The 13,539-nt window shown below is 36.0% G+C and overlaps 2 protein-coding genes across 8 annotated transcripts in view; one reads left to right on the top strand and one right to left on the bottom strand.

The window, feature by feature from the left end:
- LOC149947507 (uncharacterized) overlaps positions 1–9,481 on the top strand; it is a 111,272-nt gene extending 101,791 nt beyond the window's left edge. For 3 of the 7 annotated variants that reach the window (XM_090172105.1, XM_090172106.1, XM_090172104.1), the window contains 9 exons: positions 1,431–1,564; positions 1,833–1,923; positions 1,981–2,070; positions 2,279–2,458; positions 2,519–2,827; positions 2,893–5,175; positions 5,514–5,654; positions 5,723–7,577; positions 7,639–9,481. In XM_090172105.1, the coding sequence (XP_090028231.1) occupies positions 1,431–1,564; positions 1,833–1,923; positions 1,981–2,070; positions 2,279–2,458; positions 2,519–2,827; positions 2,893–5,175; positions 5,514–5,654; positions 5,723–7,577; positions 7,639–8,117 (5,562 nt within the window). In that variant the 3' untranslated portion in view covers positions 8,118–9,481. Of the gene's footprint in view, positions 1–921; positions 1,226–1,430; positions 1,565–1,832; positions 1,924–1,980; positions 2,071–2,278; positions 2,459–2,518; positions 2,828–2,892; positions 5,176–5,513; positions 5,655–5,722; positions 7,578–7,638 lie in introns of those variants that run through there. The other 4 variants (XM_090172111.1, XM_090172109.1, XM_090172107.1 and 1 more) reach the window with 4 other exon arrangements.
- Positions 9,482–9,578: 97 nt separating this feature from the next.
- On the bottom strand, positions 9,579–12,636 carry LOC149947506 (putative ATP-dependent RNA helicase DDX20). Its single transcript, XM_090172112.1, has 8 exons — positions 12,385–12,636; positions 12,228–12,322; positions 11,881–12,161; positions 11,669–11,811; positions 11,164–11,302; positions 10,898–11,039; positions 10,629–10,836; positions 9,579–10,564 (listed from the first exon to the last, which is right to left on the bottom strand). The coding sequence occupies exons 1-8, from the start codon at positions 12,557–12,559 to the stop codon at positions 9,642–9,644; spliced, it is 2,106 nt and encodes a 701-aa protein (XP_090028238.1). The 5' UTR covers positions 12,560–12,636; the 3' UTR covers positions 9,579–9,641.
- Positions 12,637–13,539: the final 903 nt, after the last annotated feature.

Raw genomic sequence — 13,539 nt, 5'->3', positions numbered from 1 at the left:
AAAGGTGTTTATTATAAATTTCTGATAAATAAAATTGACTAAAAGTGGCGGATACTTCGTGGTTTTAAAAGCGTAGGCCTAGTTTATTTTAAAATTTACATCAAGCTTTCGAGCCGTGGCTAGTATTCAGGCTGATTAAAAGTATCCGTCACTTCTAGTTAATTTTATTCATGGTAACAATGAATTTTTTGAACAGTCCAGCTAGGTAGGTGACCGTGATTCGTATAATTTCAGAATTGTTCGATGAATTTTTGGAAACTGGAATATCCATTTAAACTGTCATATTTAAGTCATTTAAACTGGTATTTTATCGGAATTCAATCAATTTGATTTAGTGTTAAATTTGGGACGTTAAAACTAGGAACTGACTCTAATAATCAAAGTTAGCGGTACTTCGTAACGTGTTATGTTATGGTATATTGGGCAGCAGACTAGGGTCCTAGGTCGTGCGCAGAATGTATAATTTTCTCCTCGCAGCTTCTTCAAAACTACGGTATTCTTATTGAGACACCCTGTTTTAAACATTTTTTCAACTCTACACGAATGTTATCAGCGATCCGATCTAAAGTTTCTATATAAACCTCGATTCTTTACCGTAGCGTGTTTTGTGTAATTTTGTCGAAATGCATTTCAAAGTGGGTCACTTTCTTCGTCCTTACGTAAATGCGTTTTTATCAGAGATGAAAATTCGTTTCTGTCAAAGCTAGGAAGTTTTATCGGGGATTGAAATCCTTCTAAATTGCGTAATCCGAAAAGAAGTAGAAGTCTGATTTATAGTTTGTTTTTGGACTTTTCTGCGTTAAAGATTCTTTCCGTTTACAAATGGGTGTTTGCCCCTCTCCCCTCTGTTGGCCCGCTGCCAACGATACGCATCAGCTGGGACTCTACGCCGCGTCAATAGCCTCGTCGCCGGAAAATGTTGCGCACTTCCCCCCGACAATCTAACTTGTCAGTCCTCTCGAGGCCACCTAACGCTCTCCCTCAGTAAAAACCCCGCTAATGTCCTGAAATAGGTAACGCCGAAAAGGTAGTCGCGTTTTGAGAAAACTATTTTAAACGCGAATACGCGATGCTGGAATTTGATACGAGGAGAGGCCTAAAATGTTTTAAGTGTTGAAAAGTATGCTTCTCCAAACTTGGAAGTTTTTCCATCATGTTGAAATTGACACCTTTACGTAAATTTGGTAACTTTCTTTGTGTGTCCTCACGTAGGCCTACAACAAAGGTAACGCGATAAATTGCGGTAAATTTTATAGTGCCATTAAATGGGTCAGGTGTTTTATACACACCTGCACAATTTCTGTCTCAAGTAGATTAATTAGCAGGTGTTTCTGGATTTATATTTGAATTTTAATGGTCTAATATGCAATTTGCCTAAGTAACAAACACCTCTACGTTCCCTAATCTTATAAGTATTTATTTTTTTCCAGAGGGAAGGCTTGAGGCAAGAGCTGGAGCAGGAGAAGATGTTAAGGGCGGAAGCGGAGGTGAGATTGCGAGAAGTTCGCCTTGAAAACGAATGTTGCAAAGCCAGGTTAGCCACTCTGCAAGAAGACTTTCGAAAGTGAGTTGTCATTTTTTTTTTAAATGATTGCATGTGTAGAAAATGAGTCAAATATTCTCATATCTTATGGTCATTTACATTAGCATAGGTGTCAGGGTAATTTATATAGGTTTCGCGGAGGTGGTGTATTTTAAAGGTTTTGCGGAATATTTTAGCTTAAAGTAGTAAGAATAATTACATCCCTAGATATTTTTATGATCATATAAGTTAAATTTGCATATTTTGTGATAATTCAGAAACCTAACAAAATCTCTTTTTTTATCATTAGGATGGAAGAAATGGTCCGTGATATGATTCAGTTTAAAACTCGTATTGATCAACTTAAGCATGAAAAATCTTCCCTCGCTCTCACTTATGAGGTAATTCGTAATCATTAATTGATTAAATCTGAAAATTAATTGAAAATGGTTTTACAGAGCAAGATGAGGAAATATCAAACGTATATAGCCTCTCTGGAGAAAGAAAATTTCATGCTCCTGAATGAACTGAAGAGTGTTGAGTTTTCGGTACAGTATCACTATTATTTCAATACCCTAATATTTAGAATGTGCTATGTTAACTTGAGTGTCGGGAAAAGCTAGCTCATAAGGTGCTTTGAGACCAGGGCCAGCCTGATGACCTGATTTTACTAGATCAATAGTACTCCCGCGTCCTAAAGTTTCTGTTGCCCATTCTGTTTAAACAAGTGCTTATTTTTATTTGTTATTCAAATAGAAATCTGATCGTCAGGAAGAACAAGATCGCTCGCTTAGCAGAGTACTTCTTGAGAGAGTGAGACTTTTGGAACAGGAGAATGCCACTCTCAGCCTAGAGAATGAACAGCAGAGGTTACAGTACGAGCATTGCTTGGACGATGTAGCAAATCAAGTAGTTCAAGCCCTATTAGCCCAAAAGGTTCGTTCATAGTTCATTATTGCTTAAGAGTAAATTTGTAATTTTTTTTTTATTTTAAAGAATTTAAGGGAAGAGTGTGGGAAACTTCAATTGAGAGTTCAAGAGCTAGAACAGCAAAATCAGTCTCTAAGCCGTATTTTCAAAACACACTTTGTCAAGCCTATTCAGGGTGCCACTGAAGTTGATTTATGGCCTTCGCGGCTACGAGACAGCAGCGAGATAGTCCTCCCTTTCAATCCCCAAGAATCCAGACTTGAATCCCACGAAGTTCGCGATTCCCCTAATACTAGCCAGTCTGAAGATAGTACAGAGTCTTTGGCAAGCCTTTGTAGTGATTATTCTCTTCATAGCTCTGGAAGCGGTGTCTATGTAGGATATTTTCTTTCATTATTAAAATTAAATGAATATTTATTTAAAATTTTGTCCTGTTATAGCACAACTCTCATGATCATCAGAAAATGAGTTCACCTCCAAAATGGCTGCTGGATCAGTCAGTAAATCGGCCGGCAGTTGCGATATTTTCTTCAAGCTCGCTACTGACGGATAAATCTCAATCCTGTACAATATGGTCAGAATTGCTTCAGAAGGCGGAAATGAATTGTCTCAGCAAAAATAGCAAAGATGAGGGATCTAATCCGAGGCTGTCAATTGGCCCATTAGAAACATCGGGACGTAGTGATGAAGTTAATAAAGAAGATTGGAAGCAAGCTTTTTTGAGAGAACGTGGGAATAGTAGAAGAACTTGGAGTGTATTACGCGCCTCGTCTGAAATTGGTGATTTAGACTCAATGGATACTCCTAGTGAGGAAATGGCACCTCTTGACAATTTTTCTTTAACAACAGCTACTTCTTCTCGATTTCATCTCAGTTTTCCCGCTCCTAATTCTTCAAATAGGTCCTTAGAACTAGATAATTGCCCTTCCGTAGTTTTCCCACCACCACCAGCACCTTCGTTAAGTGTATACGAGAACCAGTGTGAACACAACGGGGCACAAGTTATGCCTTCAACACTTATTTATCCTCCAACTCGACCAACAACGCTAAACATTGTTCCTCATATAATGGGTGATCCATCTAGCAATTTTGGTTATCAGTCTTTGGAGAGAAAATCTCACATTGTAAATAAATCCGGAAACATGTATGAGGAACTAGATTTACCCGCTTTTCCTATAGAAGATGCAGCGAATTCAGATAAACAATGCGATAATGGGCCTTACTCCAGTGATTCGCCGAATTTGAAAGACTCTAGTTGTCAAGATAAGGAGTTTACAAATACGGTCGTCAGAAAAACTTCCAGTTTTAACCAAATGACTTCTTCCAGTGATACTGTTATCTGTAATGGAAGCCCTGTAGTTAAAAACACATTGATGTTAAATGTTTCTTCTCCCACACTACCCCCGCCAAGTGCTCTGGATGATCCATCAGATTTGCCTAGAAAGCACGTAAGTGATAGTCCATTATCAGCTGGCATAAGTGAGCATGGTAAAGATGAAGGCTATTCCACCATGTCAAGTGATGTGCAGTGTGAAAGTAATGATCAGAGCTCTAATGTGCCTAATTCTCAGCTGACTGGAATGCCTTCCTCTCCTCCTACAAGCCTTTTACCTCAAGAAACACAACTTATTATCACAAATTCAAGCTTAATTGCTCATCCAGTGGCTGTTCAAGATTATCATGAAGGTATCATGGCATCGTCTTCTGACAGTGGATTAAGCTTACAAAGGTTTTCTCACGTTAACACTTTGGTTAATGCTCAAGATACTGTTGAAGAAGAGAGTTCACCGTCATCTGGCTTTGAAAGAGAGTTGGATAATTCTCTAATTCGACGTGAAGTTAAATCACAAAGTGTCAAAGAAGAAGAAAACCCATTAGCTGTTGAAGATGGCCTTGGCCAGTTGGACAGTGGTTTGGGAGATTCACCACAGAATCATCGCATCTCATCGTTCAGTGAACCCCCTGATTTTGGTTTACCAGAAGGTGATAACGTAAAGAAAGATGAGAAATCCATTCACCGTTCCAGCCTAGATCCGTCCTATGACAAAATATTAACTCTGCTTACTCCTCGAGGTTTTAGACCATCCGATGGCAATCGCTCATGCTCCACATCAACCCACACGCGAAACAATTCAGAGTGTAAAATTGAAACTGCGGAAAAAGCTACATTTACTGAACCAGAAGCGTATTTTCAGGCTGAATTTGCCAGTGAGGGTTCATTGAACTCAGTGGAATGTGAGAATACGAGGAAATGCTCTTTTAGTTGCCAAGATGGAAATTCATGTGATGGAGATTGTGAATCAAGTAGCAGTTTTATACGTTATGATCAAAACGGATCTCATTCACCATTACCATTGACATCCTCAATTCCAACCTCTAAAACGTTCCCTTGGTACGATGCTTCTGACATTTACTCAGTTGTTTGTCGGTATTGTCGATCAAGAGGAACTAAACATGGCTTAGAATTTGCAACTCGAGGCGAAGCTTTGGGACATTTACTTCGAGCATTTTCTGACTCACACTTGGTCATAAAAAAGACATTTGATCAGCCTTTAGGAATGAGATCAGACTCACTTGGCACACGATGTCCTCCATTGAGGCTTAATTTATTGCCCTTGGAAAGGCATGCGTCAGCTGCTGATCTTAGTCCAGTTTCTGAACCCATTTTGTTGCATGATATAAGAACGATGACAGAAAATGACATGAAGAGAATCAGAGTAAAGGTAATTTTTTTAATTACTAAATTATGCTATGTTATAAGCTTTGTGATGTATTCAGATGTTAGGGTTGGCACATGTGTTCATATAATAGTATATCTATTTCAAGGCTGCCACGTCAGGTGGGATAGCCGGGTAAAAAATTGTCTAACGTATCTTAGTTTGATATAACAATTATAGCTGTATATGCATGAATGATTATACAATTTATGTTATTGAGATACAGAATAAACTTCGAACTTATGCTATCAACAAATTTATGCTTTCTTATAATAGATAACATTTTTCTTAAATGTTTGTTCTTTAATATTGATACAGTGAGGTGTATTTCCTTTTTGTTTTAGCCTTGGGGAGCATGTCTTTCAATAGAACATCAACCCAGTCCCAGCTTGTCTTTGAGCACAGTCCATACTTCCAGCTCAGGAGATGTTATTAGTGTTGAAGATGATGATGAACTTGGTGCTACAAGTTTAAAATGTTCACAGGTACAGATTATCTTACTATGTCTTTCGCTGCTGAAACTGTAATATATTATTTTTTATTGTGTTGATAGGAGAGAGATATCAGCAGTGAAAGTGATAATGACCTTCTCGAACACAATAATCTAGTGGAACAGTGGCTTCAGAAGGGATCGAGTGAGCTTTCACAAAAATTAGGATTCACTTATGATGAAGAAGAAATTGGAAATTGGAGTTTCCAGCTATCATCTGAGGATTTGAGTCAAGCTCAAGTTACTCAATGGGATAGAGATCGTTGGACACGCTCATTTGACAATCCATCTTCATCTGAAAAATCTAGCACACAGAAGTTGGAGAAGATACAAGAAAACACTGAAGATGAGTTCCGCGATGATTTTTGGAACACCCCTCTTTGGTCTAAAAATGATAAGGAAATTCGTAAGAGCACACAGCAACCTGTTACTTTACCAAATCCTACATCCAACGAATCGTTAATCAGAGCTCCCAGGGTTAGTCCTATTGAAGAAAAACAAGAACCAATTGCTGTGAATTCTGAGATAGTTGAGGAAATTCAACATCATCCTAATCCACCCACAGATAGTCTTCCGCAAAATAGTGATACCATGGGGAAAAATCAGTCAGTATTGGAAAATTCGTGTCGTTGTGGTGAAGATGGTCATAATCTTTGTGCAGTCTGCGAGGAAGGGCTACAAGCGGAAGTTTGTGAATTCAACAGAGATTTTTACAGACTGTGTTCCACTGATTCAACTCGTAGTTTAGCCGCTTCAAGTCGTAGCTTGTCAGAATGTGGTTGTTTGGAGCATATTCAATACAAGCAGAGATTATTGCTCAATGAAGTTGCTGCCAAGAATGAAGAAAATGCCCAAACTAAGGCTGAAAGCCAGGAATCTACTCCAATTAAAAGAAAACCCCTTTCATCGGCTACATTTAGGAAAAAAAAAGAATCAAACTCTGCTCCTGTAATAGATTTACCAGAGGTAGACGATCTCAAAGATTCCAAGCCAAATTGTCCAAAAGATGCGTCTCGTGGTAAAGATCGAAAAATGTCTCTACCTAGTGGAATACCAATGATTAAAACTGTCTCAGAAAAAAGGAAATCTGATAAAACTAAAATTCCAGTTAGTACAAAAATGATAGTCAAGCCCAAGGAAACAAATGATGTTTCATCCAAACATTCCCGTCATCGCTCCTCTAGCGCAAACAATGAAGAACGTTCAAAACGTCATATTGAACGTAATAGAATTCAGCGGTCATATTCGGAAGAAACTCAGGGTTCTGATAATATGCGTCTATCTCCTAAACACTCCAGCAGAGACAGCTCTAGACATTCTTCAAAAGTTATTCCACAAAACTCTCGATCAAGTAGTGCCCAGCGAAAATCACCATCTAAGAAAGTTGTTGAGAAAAAAGTACCCAAACCAACTGGTCGTAATGTGAGTGGTGAAACTGAACCATCTAAAGAGACACCAGCAAAAGATGATAGTAGAGACAGAAGTCAAAGAAAATCCTCTAAGGAAACACCTAAAAGGCATACTTCTAAACTATCTTTAGACAGAGTCTCCACAAAGGAAGAAAACAGCAACAGTGAGAGCTTAATTGAAAATAAAGAAGTTAAAAAAAGAGATAAAAATTTGAAGAGGAGACGAAACAAGGAGGGATGTGGAACATCTTGGGTGCATTTTGAGACGGATGTAGATTTGAGCGATCCTAAGGCTAGAGCAAATTTGTTAGATTCCATGATGGCCAGTAGCAGTAGCAGTGGAGGAACTGATAGTGATGATTGCGAAGAAGTTCAAGTTGTAGTTCCATCTCTTATGGAAAAAGTTGTAGAGGAAAATGAACCAGAGGAAGAGAAGGTTAAAGTTATCGAGCATAAGAAGCATGAACGAATGCATGCTCTACATCGATTTAGGAGACATAAGAAGCGGGGTGTGTAACTTTTTAACTACAATGAAATATTACTTAAACTAATGTTTGAATCTTTATGCAGTTACCGATCCAGATGCTGTTATCAGTGTTTTTCCTCGTCTCAGAGCTTCAATAATTGATCGGCATGATTTCTATTACCGATTTGGTGAAAAAGAACAAGAAGCTGTAGCTTGTTTTGATTTTTTGGATGAATTATCAACATCACCAAGTGATGTTGATACTTGTGATCCTGAAGCGTTGAAAGGAGCATGTGCTAGTGGTATTTGTGAGAAAATCCGTCAGGAAAGTAGTCGAACAGTAGATGGGCGAGACAATTATTTGGAAGCTTTGGACTTAGGGGGTAGTGGGTTAAATGTTTCGGACAAATATTACAATCGTTTGTCATTGGATGAGTCGAAACTATACAGTTGCAGGAGTTCTCCCCACAATAGTTTTTCATCAACAACCCTAAACTCACAAGATTGCGATCATATCAGTCTCAGTGATTCATGCGCAGAAAGTTACGCGTCTTCTACACACAGCTTAAACAGAATTTCATAATCATATAAAACAAAATTATACCCCCAAATTATATCCTTTTTTTTGAAAAATTATTAAAATTCTAATTTTAAGTAGAATCAACATTTAAAATTTTTCTTCAGTTTTATGAAGTTGAAATTTATGCGCATAAAGAAAAGCTTTTGTGGTGCTGTTTTTCTATGGCATAGGGCAATGGGGAGATTTCAGCTTGTGATTTTTGGTACTTAATTAATATATGAATTAGCATTTAGTTATAAGTTAATTTTAACAGTTCAGTTTGAGATATACTTTGAAGTGGGTGGTGATTTTCATTATGATTATGGGTACCTAGAAATTAATGGTAACTAAAGGGCATGGTTTTGTACCATTTTGCAACACAGTATCTAGTCCTTCAGTATTTTAGTCCTGTTTAATCAAAACTTATTAGGTTATTCATTTTGTTTTTTGAGAATCAAAATTTAAATGTAAACCATAAAAGGCTTGTAAAATATCTTCTTTGCGTAGAGAACTTGACATTTGCTAAAACATAATAGTTAGCGTGACTGCTAAACCAATACATATGCCTAAACAAATTTTTTCCTTTGTGTCAGTTGTGTGTTAGCCATACCGCCATTAAACATACTTATCTAAATTATATACTTAATAGTCACCAGTTTCCTAAATTAGTTGGGTATATCAATTTTCCCTATAGTAGTTTTAAACTATGAGGTATAAAAATACACTACATGATATTTCACTCATGTTTTGTTTATCAAACAATTATAAAATTAAAAATAGGGGCTTGACTATAATCAACAACGAAAAACAGTTTTTGAGTTAAATGTCAGACACCCAAATTGGTATAAAGTTAACTGTTTTCAAGTCGCTGTGAAAGGAAAAACGCCTTTGGAATAAAATGTCCAGATATACTCGGCAATAACTTTAAAAATAGGGTGGACCACCTGCACGTTGTGCCGCTCCAGTTGAAAATAGTCTATTTTTCTGGATTCAACTATGTTTGAGTTGTTGTAAGGGGGTAAAGAAATGGCTCTAGTTCACATAAAGAGAAATCAAGATTCTCAGATCATTGTATATATTATAAAGGGTATAAGTAGATAAGGTTCCAGGTGAAATTCACTTCTAATTTGAATTCTTTTAACCTTTTCTAAAATTACATTTTGTTTAAATATTGAACTTTCTTTTTAAATATAAAATCACGGATTGAATTTTTTATTGAGACTTATGTTTCACATAAATAATTATAGTTTATTTAAAGTATTTAGTTGTTTCCAATTATACTATGTTTGACTTTTTTTCATCTGGTACCTGATTGTAAAAGGAGTTTATGTATTTTCTAACCGACGATATTTTGACGGTGTTTGTAAATAAATGTCATTTTGTTACTAGAAAAGATAAAAAAAAATTCATTTCTCTTTATTGGAGAATTGACTTTTTTTACCATTAAAATGCTACAAATTCAAAATCAATGACTTAATTTAATTTTAGAATTAAATGACAATCCTGATAAGAAACATTAACTGCTTCAAGAAATTAGTCATTGCCCTTTTATTCTTTTTGTTGCTTATGCCATTCCATCATCTGCTTCATGTATTCTGAATAATTGTGATAAGCTCTCTGTATGCTAGAATTTGTCATGTTGGGGAACCTATATAAAGAATTTGGCAGTTCTGAAGGTAGGCTCTGATTTGGGTAATATTCATCTTCGGATGAACTGTCATCCGTTGTAGTCTTAAGATTATCATCAGGTGAGCTGTTAGATCCTGAAGATATTGTATATTCTACCTCGGAAACTAATTTTGATTCAGTTGAGCTTTCACCATCAGTAGATTCTATTCTATCCCTTTGTTGCAATTCACTCCTAGGGTTAGCAAGCTCCTGTTCTTCACAATTAAAATCTTGCGATTTATTCTGGTAAAATTCTAAAAGTCTCCTTTTCGACGCTGTTATTTCAACTATTAAATCTGGGACAGGGTTAATTTTATTAAGTAATGTGGTTTTTTCAGTGATATTATCCATAGTGGTAGCACTTAATTGAGAAGATTCACTACGCTGATCAGCCACTGGTTGATTAACATTTTTGTTATAATTTTTAAGAACAGCATCCCAAAAGTTGAGCTTATTCTCTTCTAAATACTTAAGACATTTTGCTTTAGAGGCACAGGAATTGGGCAATGGCTCCGAATCATCATCAGTTTCAGGGTCTTTCTCCAAATTTTTAGAAGACAAATCAAATGATTGAAAATCCGACATTATTTCATTCAGAGTTGGAAATGGTTCTACATAATCATCCTCATTCAACCAATCAAAATCATCATTGACAAGCTGAATTGAGTTTGGCTTCGGCATATGCCAAGATGACATTTTTGTTTTTGATTCATTCTTATTGTTGGAAATGTCATTTTTTAGTTCATCAGTTAAGGATTGCATAGATTCACCGATGTAAGACCATAAATCATCAGGAAGTTCTCCTAAAGGTAATGTTAAGATTTTACAAAAAAAAATAATGAATCGAAAAGAAAAATTGCAACTAACTTGGTAATGACATAATATCTAATCTTGCTTTAGAAGCAATGTCCCCTAGGGCTTCAACATCTTTTCCTTTGGTAACTAGGGTGATCGCTATACCTTGACTACCAAAACGACCAGCTCTGCCTATACGATGTAAGTAAGTTTCTAGATCTCTTGGCACATCCATGTTTAAAATTAAATTAACATTTTCAGCATCGATGCCTCTGCTAGTCTATAGAACACCCAGATTATTTATAACATTTGTATTTCTTAATGATTATGCATTTTAGTACCAAATCAGTTGACACAAGAATCCTACACTGAAAATCTTTTAATTGTGTCATTGCTGACAAACGCTTAGTTTGATCTTGGGCGCCCGATATGTAGGCAGCTGGCCAACCATTTTTAATTAAAGTTTCACATAAACTCTCTGCCCTTTAAGAAAATTTCAAATATTATTAGACAGTTTGTTTAAATAATTACGCCACTTTTCGACAGCCTTTATAATTTCAGATGTTCTAGCCCATTTGTCTACCCAAATTGTTTACGATTGTTTTACCTAGTTTGAGCATTAGTAAAAACCAGGCACTGTGAAAAATGAATTTGTTTGAGTAGCTCCAACAGTTCATCAATTTTTCTTTGAAATGCAACATGAGAAAGCTGATGGAAAGTAGTTGTCTTATAGAACTGTTTAATTCCTGAAATATTTACAGCTTATGTAATATATGTTACAAGATATCCATATAGGTTTTAAATTGTAATTTGTATCTCTGCAAACTCTAAGCCAGTTACAATGTGGGCAAATTTACTGTAAAACAGAGTACACAAAATCACTTTTGAAAATTATACTGTGTATTTTACAATACAAAGTGATATTTTCTTATACATGAACTATATTTTCCTATTTTCCCGATAAAAAATCACTACATATGTATTTTCCTGTACTATGGAAATGTATATTGAAAATAAAGCGGGCCTTTTTGAAAGGTATGTTTCAAGCGAATAACATTGGCAGTATGCAAAGATGGATACATATCTCAGAGAGAGATATTGAAAAAACTTACCTATTAAAGCTGGGTGATCAGCATTCAACCTCACCATAAAAGGGTTCCTCATGTAGTTTTTTAAAAGATTAGCAAGTTCTTCTGGATACGTAGCGCTTAGCGCTAGCATTTGCTTACTTTTAGGCAGTTTTTTATATATCCAACTAAAAGTTTAAATATTACATAATTCAAAATAAAGCATATTGTTAGAATTTAGAGAAAAGAATATTCACTTGATAGAATCAATAAAACTTTGATCTAATAATTTATCAGCTTCATCCATAACAAACAGTCTAATGGAATTGGTTTTCAATGCTCCAAGTTCGATTAAATGTTTAATTCTTCCTGGAGTGCCAATTGCAATTTGGCAATTTTTTAGATTGGTCTTGTCATCATTCAATGATAATCCTCCAATGAAAGTATTGCATTTAAGGTTAGAAAATGAGGATCCAATACTAGTAATCACATCTCTTATTTGGTAAGCTATTTCTCTCGTAGGTGCGAGTATCAAAACCTATATTTTATATATTCAACAATTATAATATACATATTGAATGGAATCTAATTGGAGCTACATTACCTGGGTTGCTTTCGAATCTGTGAGCAGACCTTCCAAGGCAATAACAGAAAATACGCATGTTTTACCAGTACCTGATTTGGCTTGAACTACCATATCTAAAACCATCAGCATCATGAAGACTTGACATTAAAAACAAATTATAGAAATGAATTGTTACCCAAACCACAGCGGCCCAAAGGAATTGCTTGTAACTGTATGGGTGAAGGCTTTAGGAATCCGGAGCTATTTAATCCTGTTAATACCTTTTCAGACAGCAACAAACTAGAAAACTCTAAATTTTCTTCAGATTTGATATCTTCTGAACGCCACTTCTTCGATATATCATGCGCCATAATGAAATTTTATTTTTGTTTAAGCTTGGTTTAAAGAGAATAATGAAAAACCCACAACCACTTTCTTTACGCGCGTTAATTACAGTGCTTCCACTTTGGAAAGTTTTAATTCCTCTTTTCAAAATTCTTTTTTCCCCTCTTTAATGTTAAAAATTCCCCAATATCTTAACGATAAAAAATCTGCAATAACTCAATGAGATGGAAGTTATTTTCAGGTATAGGACAATTACCACTTCACTTAGACTCTTAGAGTGCAGCTGTATATTAAAAAAAAATTTAATATTTATTTGCCAATGAACAACAACGAAACGCACGCTACCTGAGCGCAAAACTATGGGGCCTAGCGCCTTGCTCTTCACCAGTAGCCACCCCTTGAAAATTTCAGTTAGAAGTTTAGAACGACCCGCGATGACATCATTTGTCCAAAACCTTAGTGCGGGGCGTTTGGAGCCCCAGAATGAGCTACAAATTTCAAACAATTGAGAAGAGTAGAGCAAAGCTGCCTCTATATTTAGATGCTCACAAACTTAATTTTCTTTATATTATCAGAAGAGCGGGGTGTCTGAAAGTGAGCGTATCTTAGAGATGAGCGTTTAGCCTAATAATTCGCGACCGAAACGAGTCTTGGTGGCATAACGGCGCTAGCTTCTCCGATCTAGCGTCTGCTACAAACAAATTAAAAAGTCACCAGAAAGTTTTTTCTTAAATAAACTTATCAAAATATAAGCAAACGATGCAAAAATTTTATTATTAACGAATAACGATGAGGAAAAACTAATGGCGTCTGCTTTAAACGCTACCATAAGTCTATAATATTGTTCTATAAGTTTGGGGAATATTTTACTGAGAGCTAGTAACGGAGTGACGTCATCACAAGTCGCTTGATGACTTAGGCCTAAGGTGGTGCCTTGGGTATTAGCCTAGCTGATTATTATTATTATTATTATTATTATTAGAAAATTTCCCCCTAGCGAGGTGCT

This window comes from Leiobunum rupestre, chromosome 4 (genome assembly GCF_980474605.1).
Source record: "Leiobunum rupestre chromosome 4, qqLeiRupe1.1.hap1, whole genome shotgun sequence".
Classification (NCBI taxonomy): domain Eukaryota; kingdom Metazoa; phylum Arthropoda; class Arachnida; order Opiliones; family Sclerosomatidae; genus Leiobunum; species Leiobunum rupestre.
The sequence above is the reverse complement of the archived record's forward strand: the minus strand, read 5'-3'. Positions and strand labels throughout refer to the sequence as shown.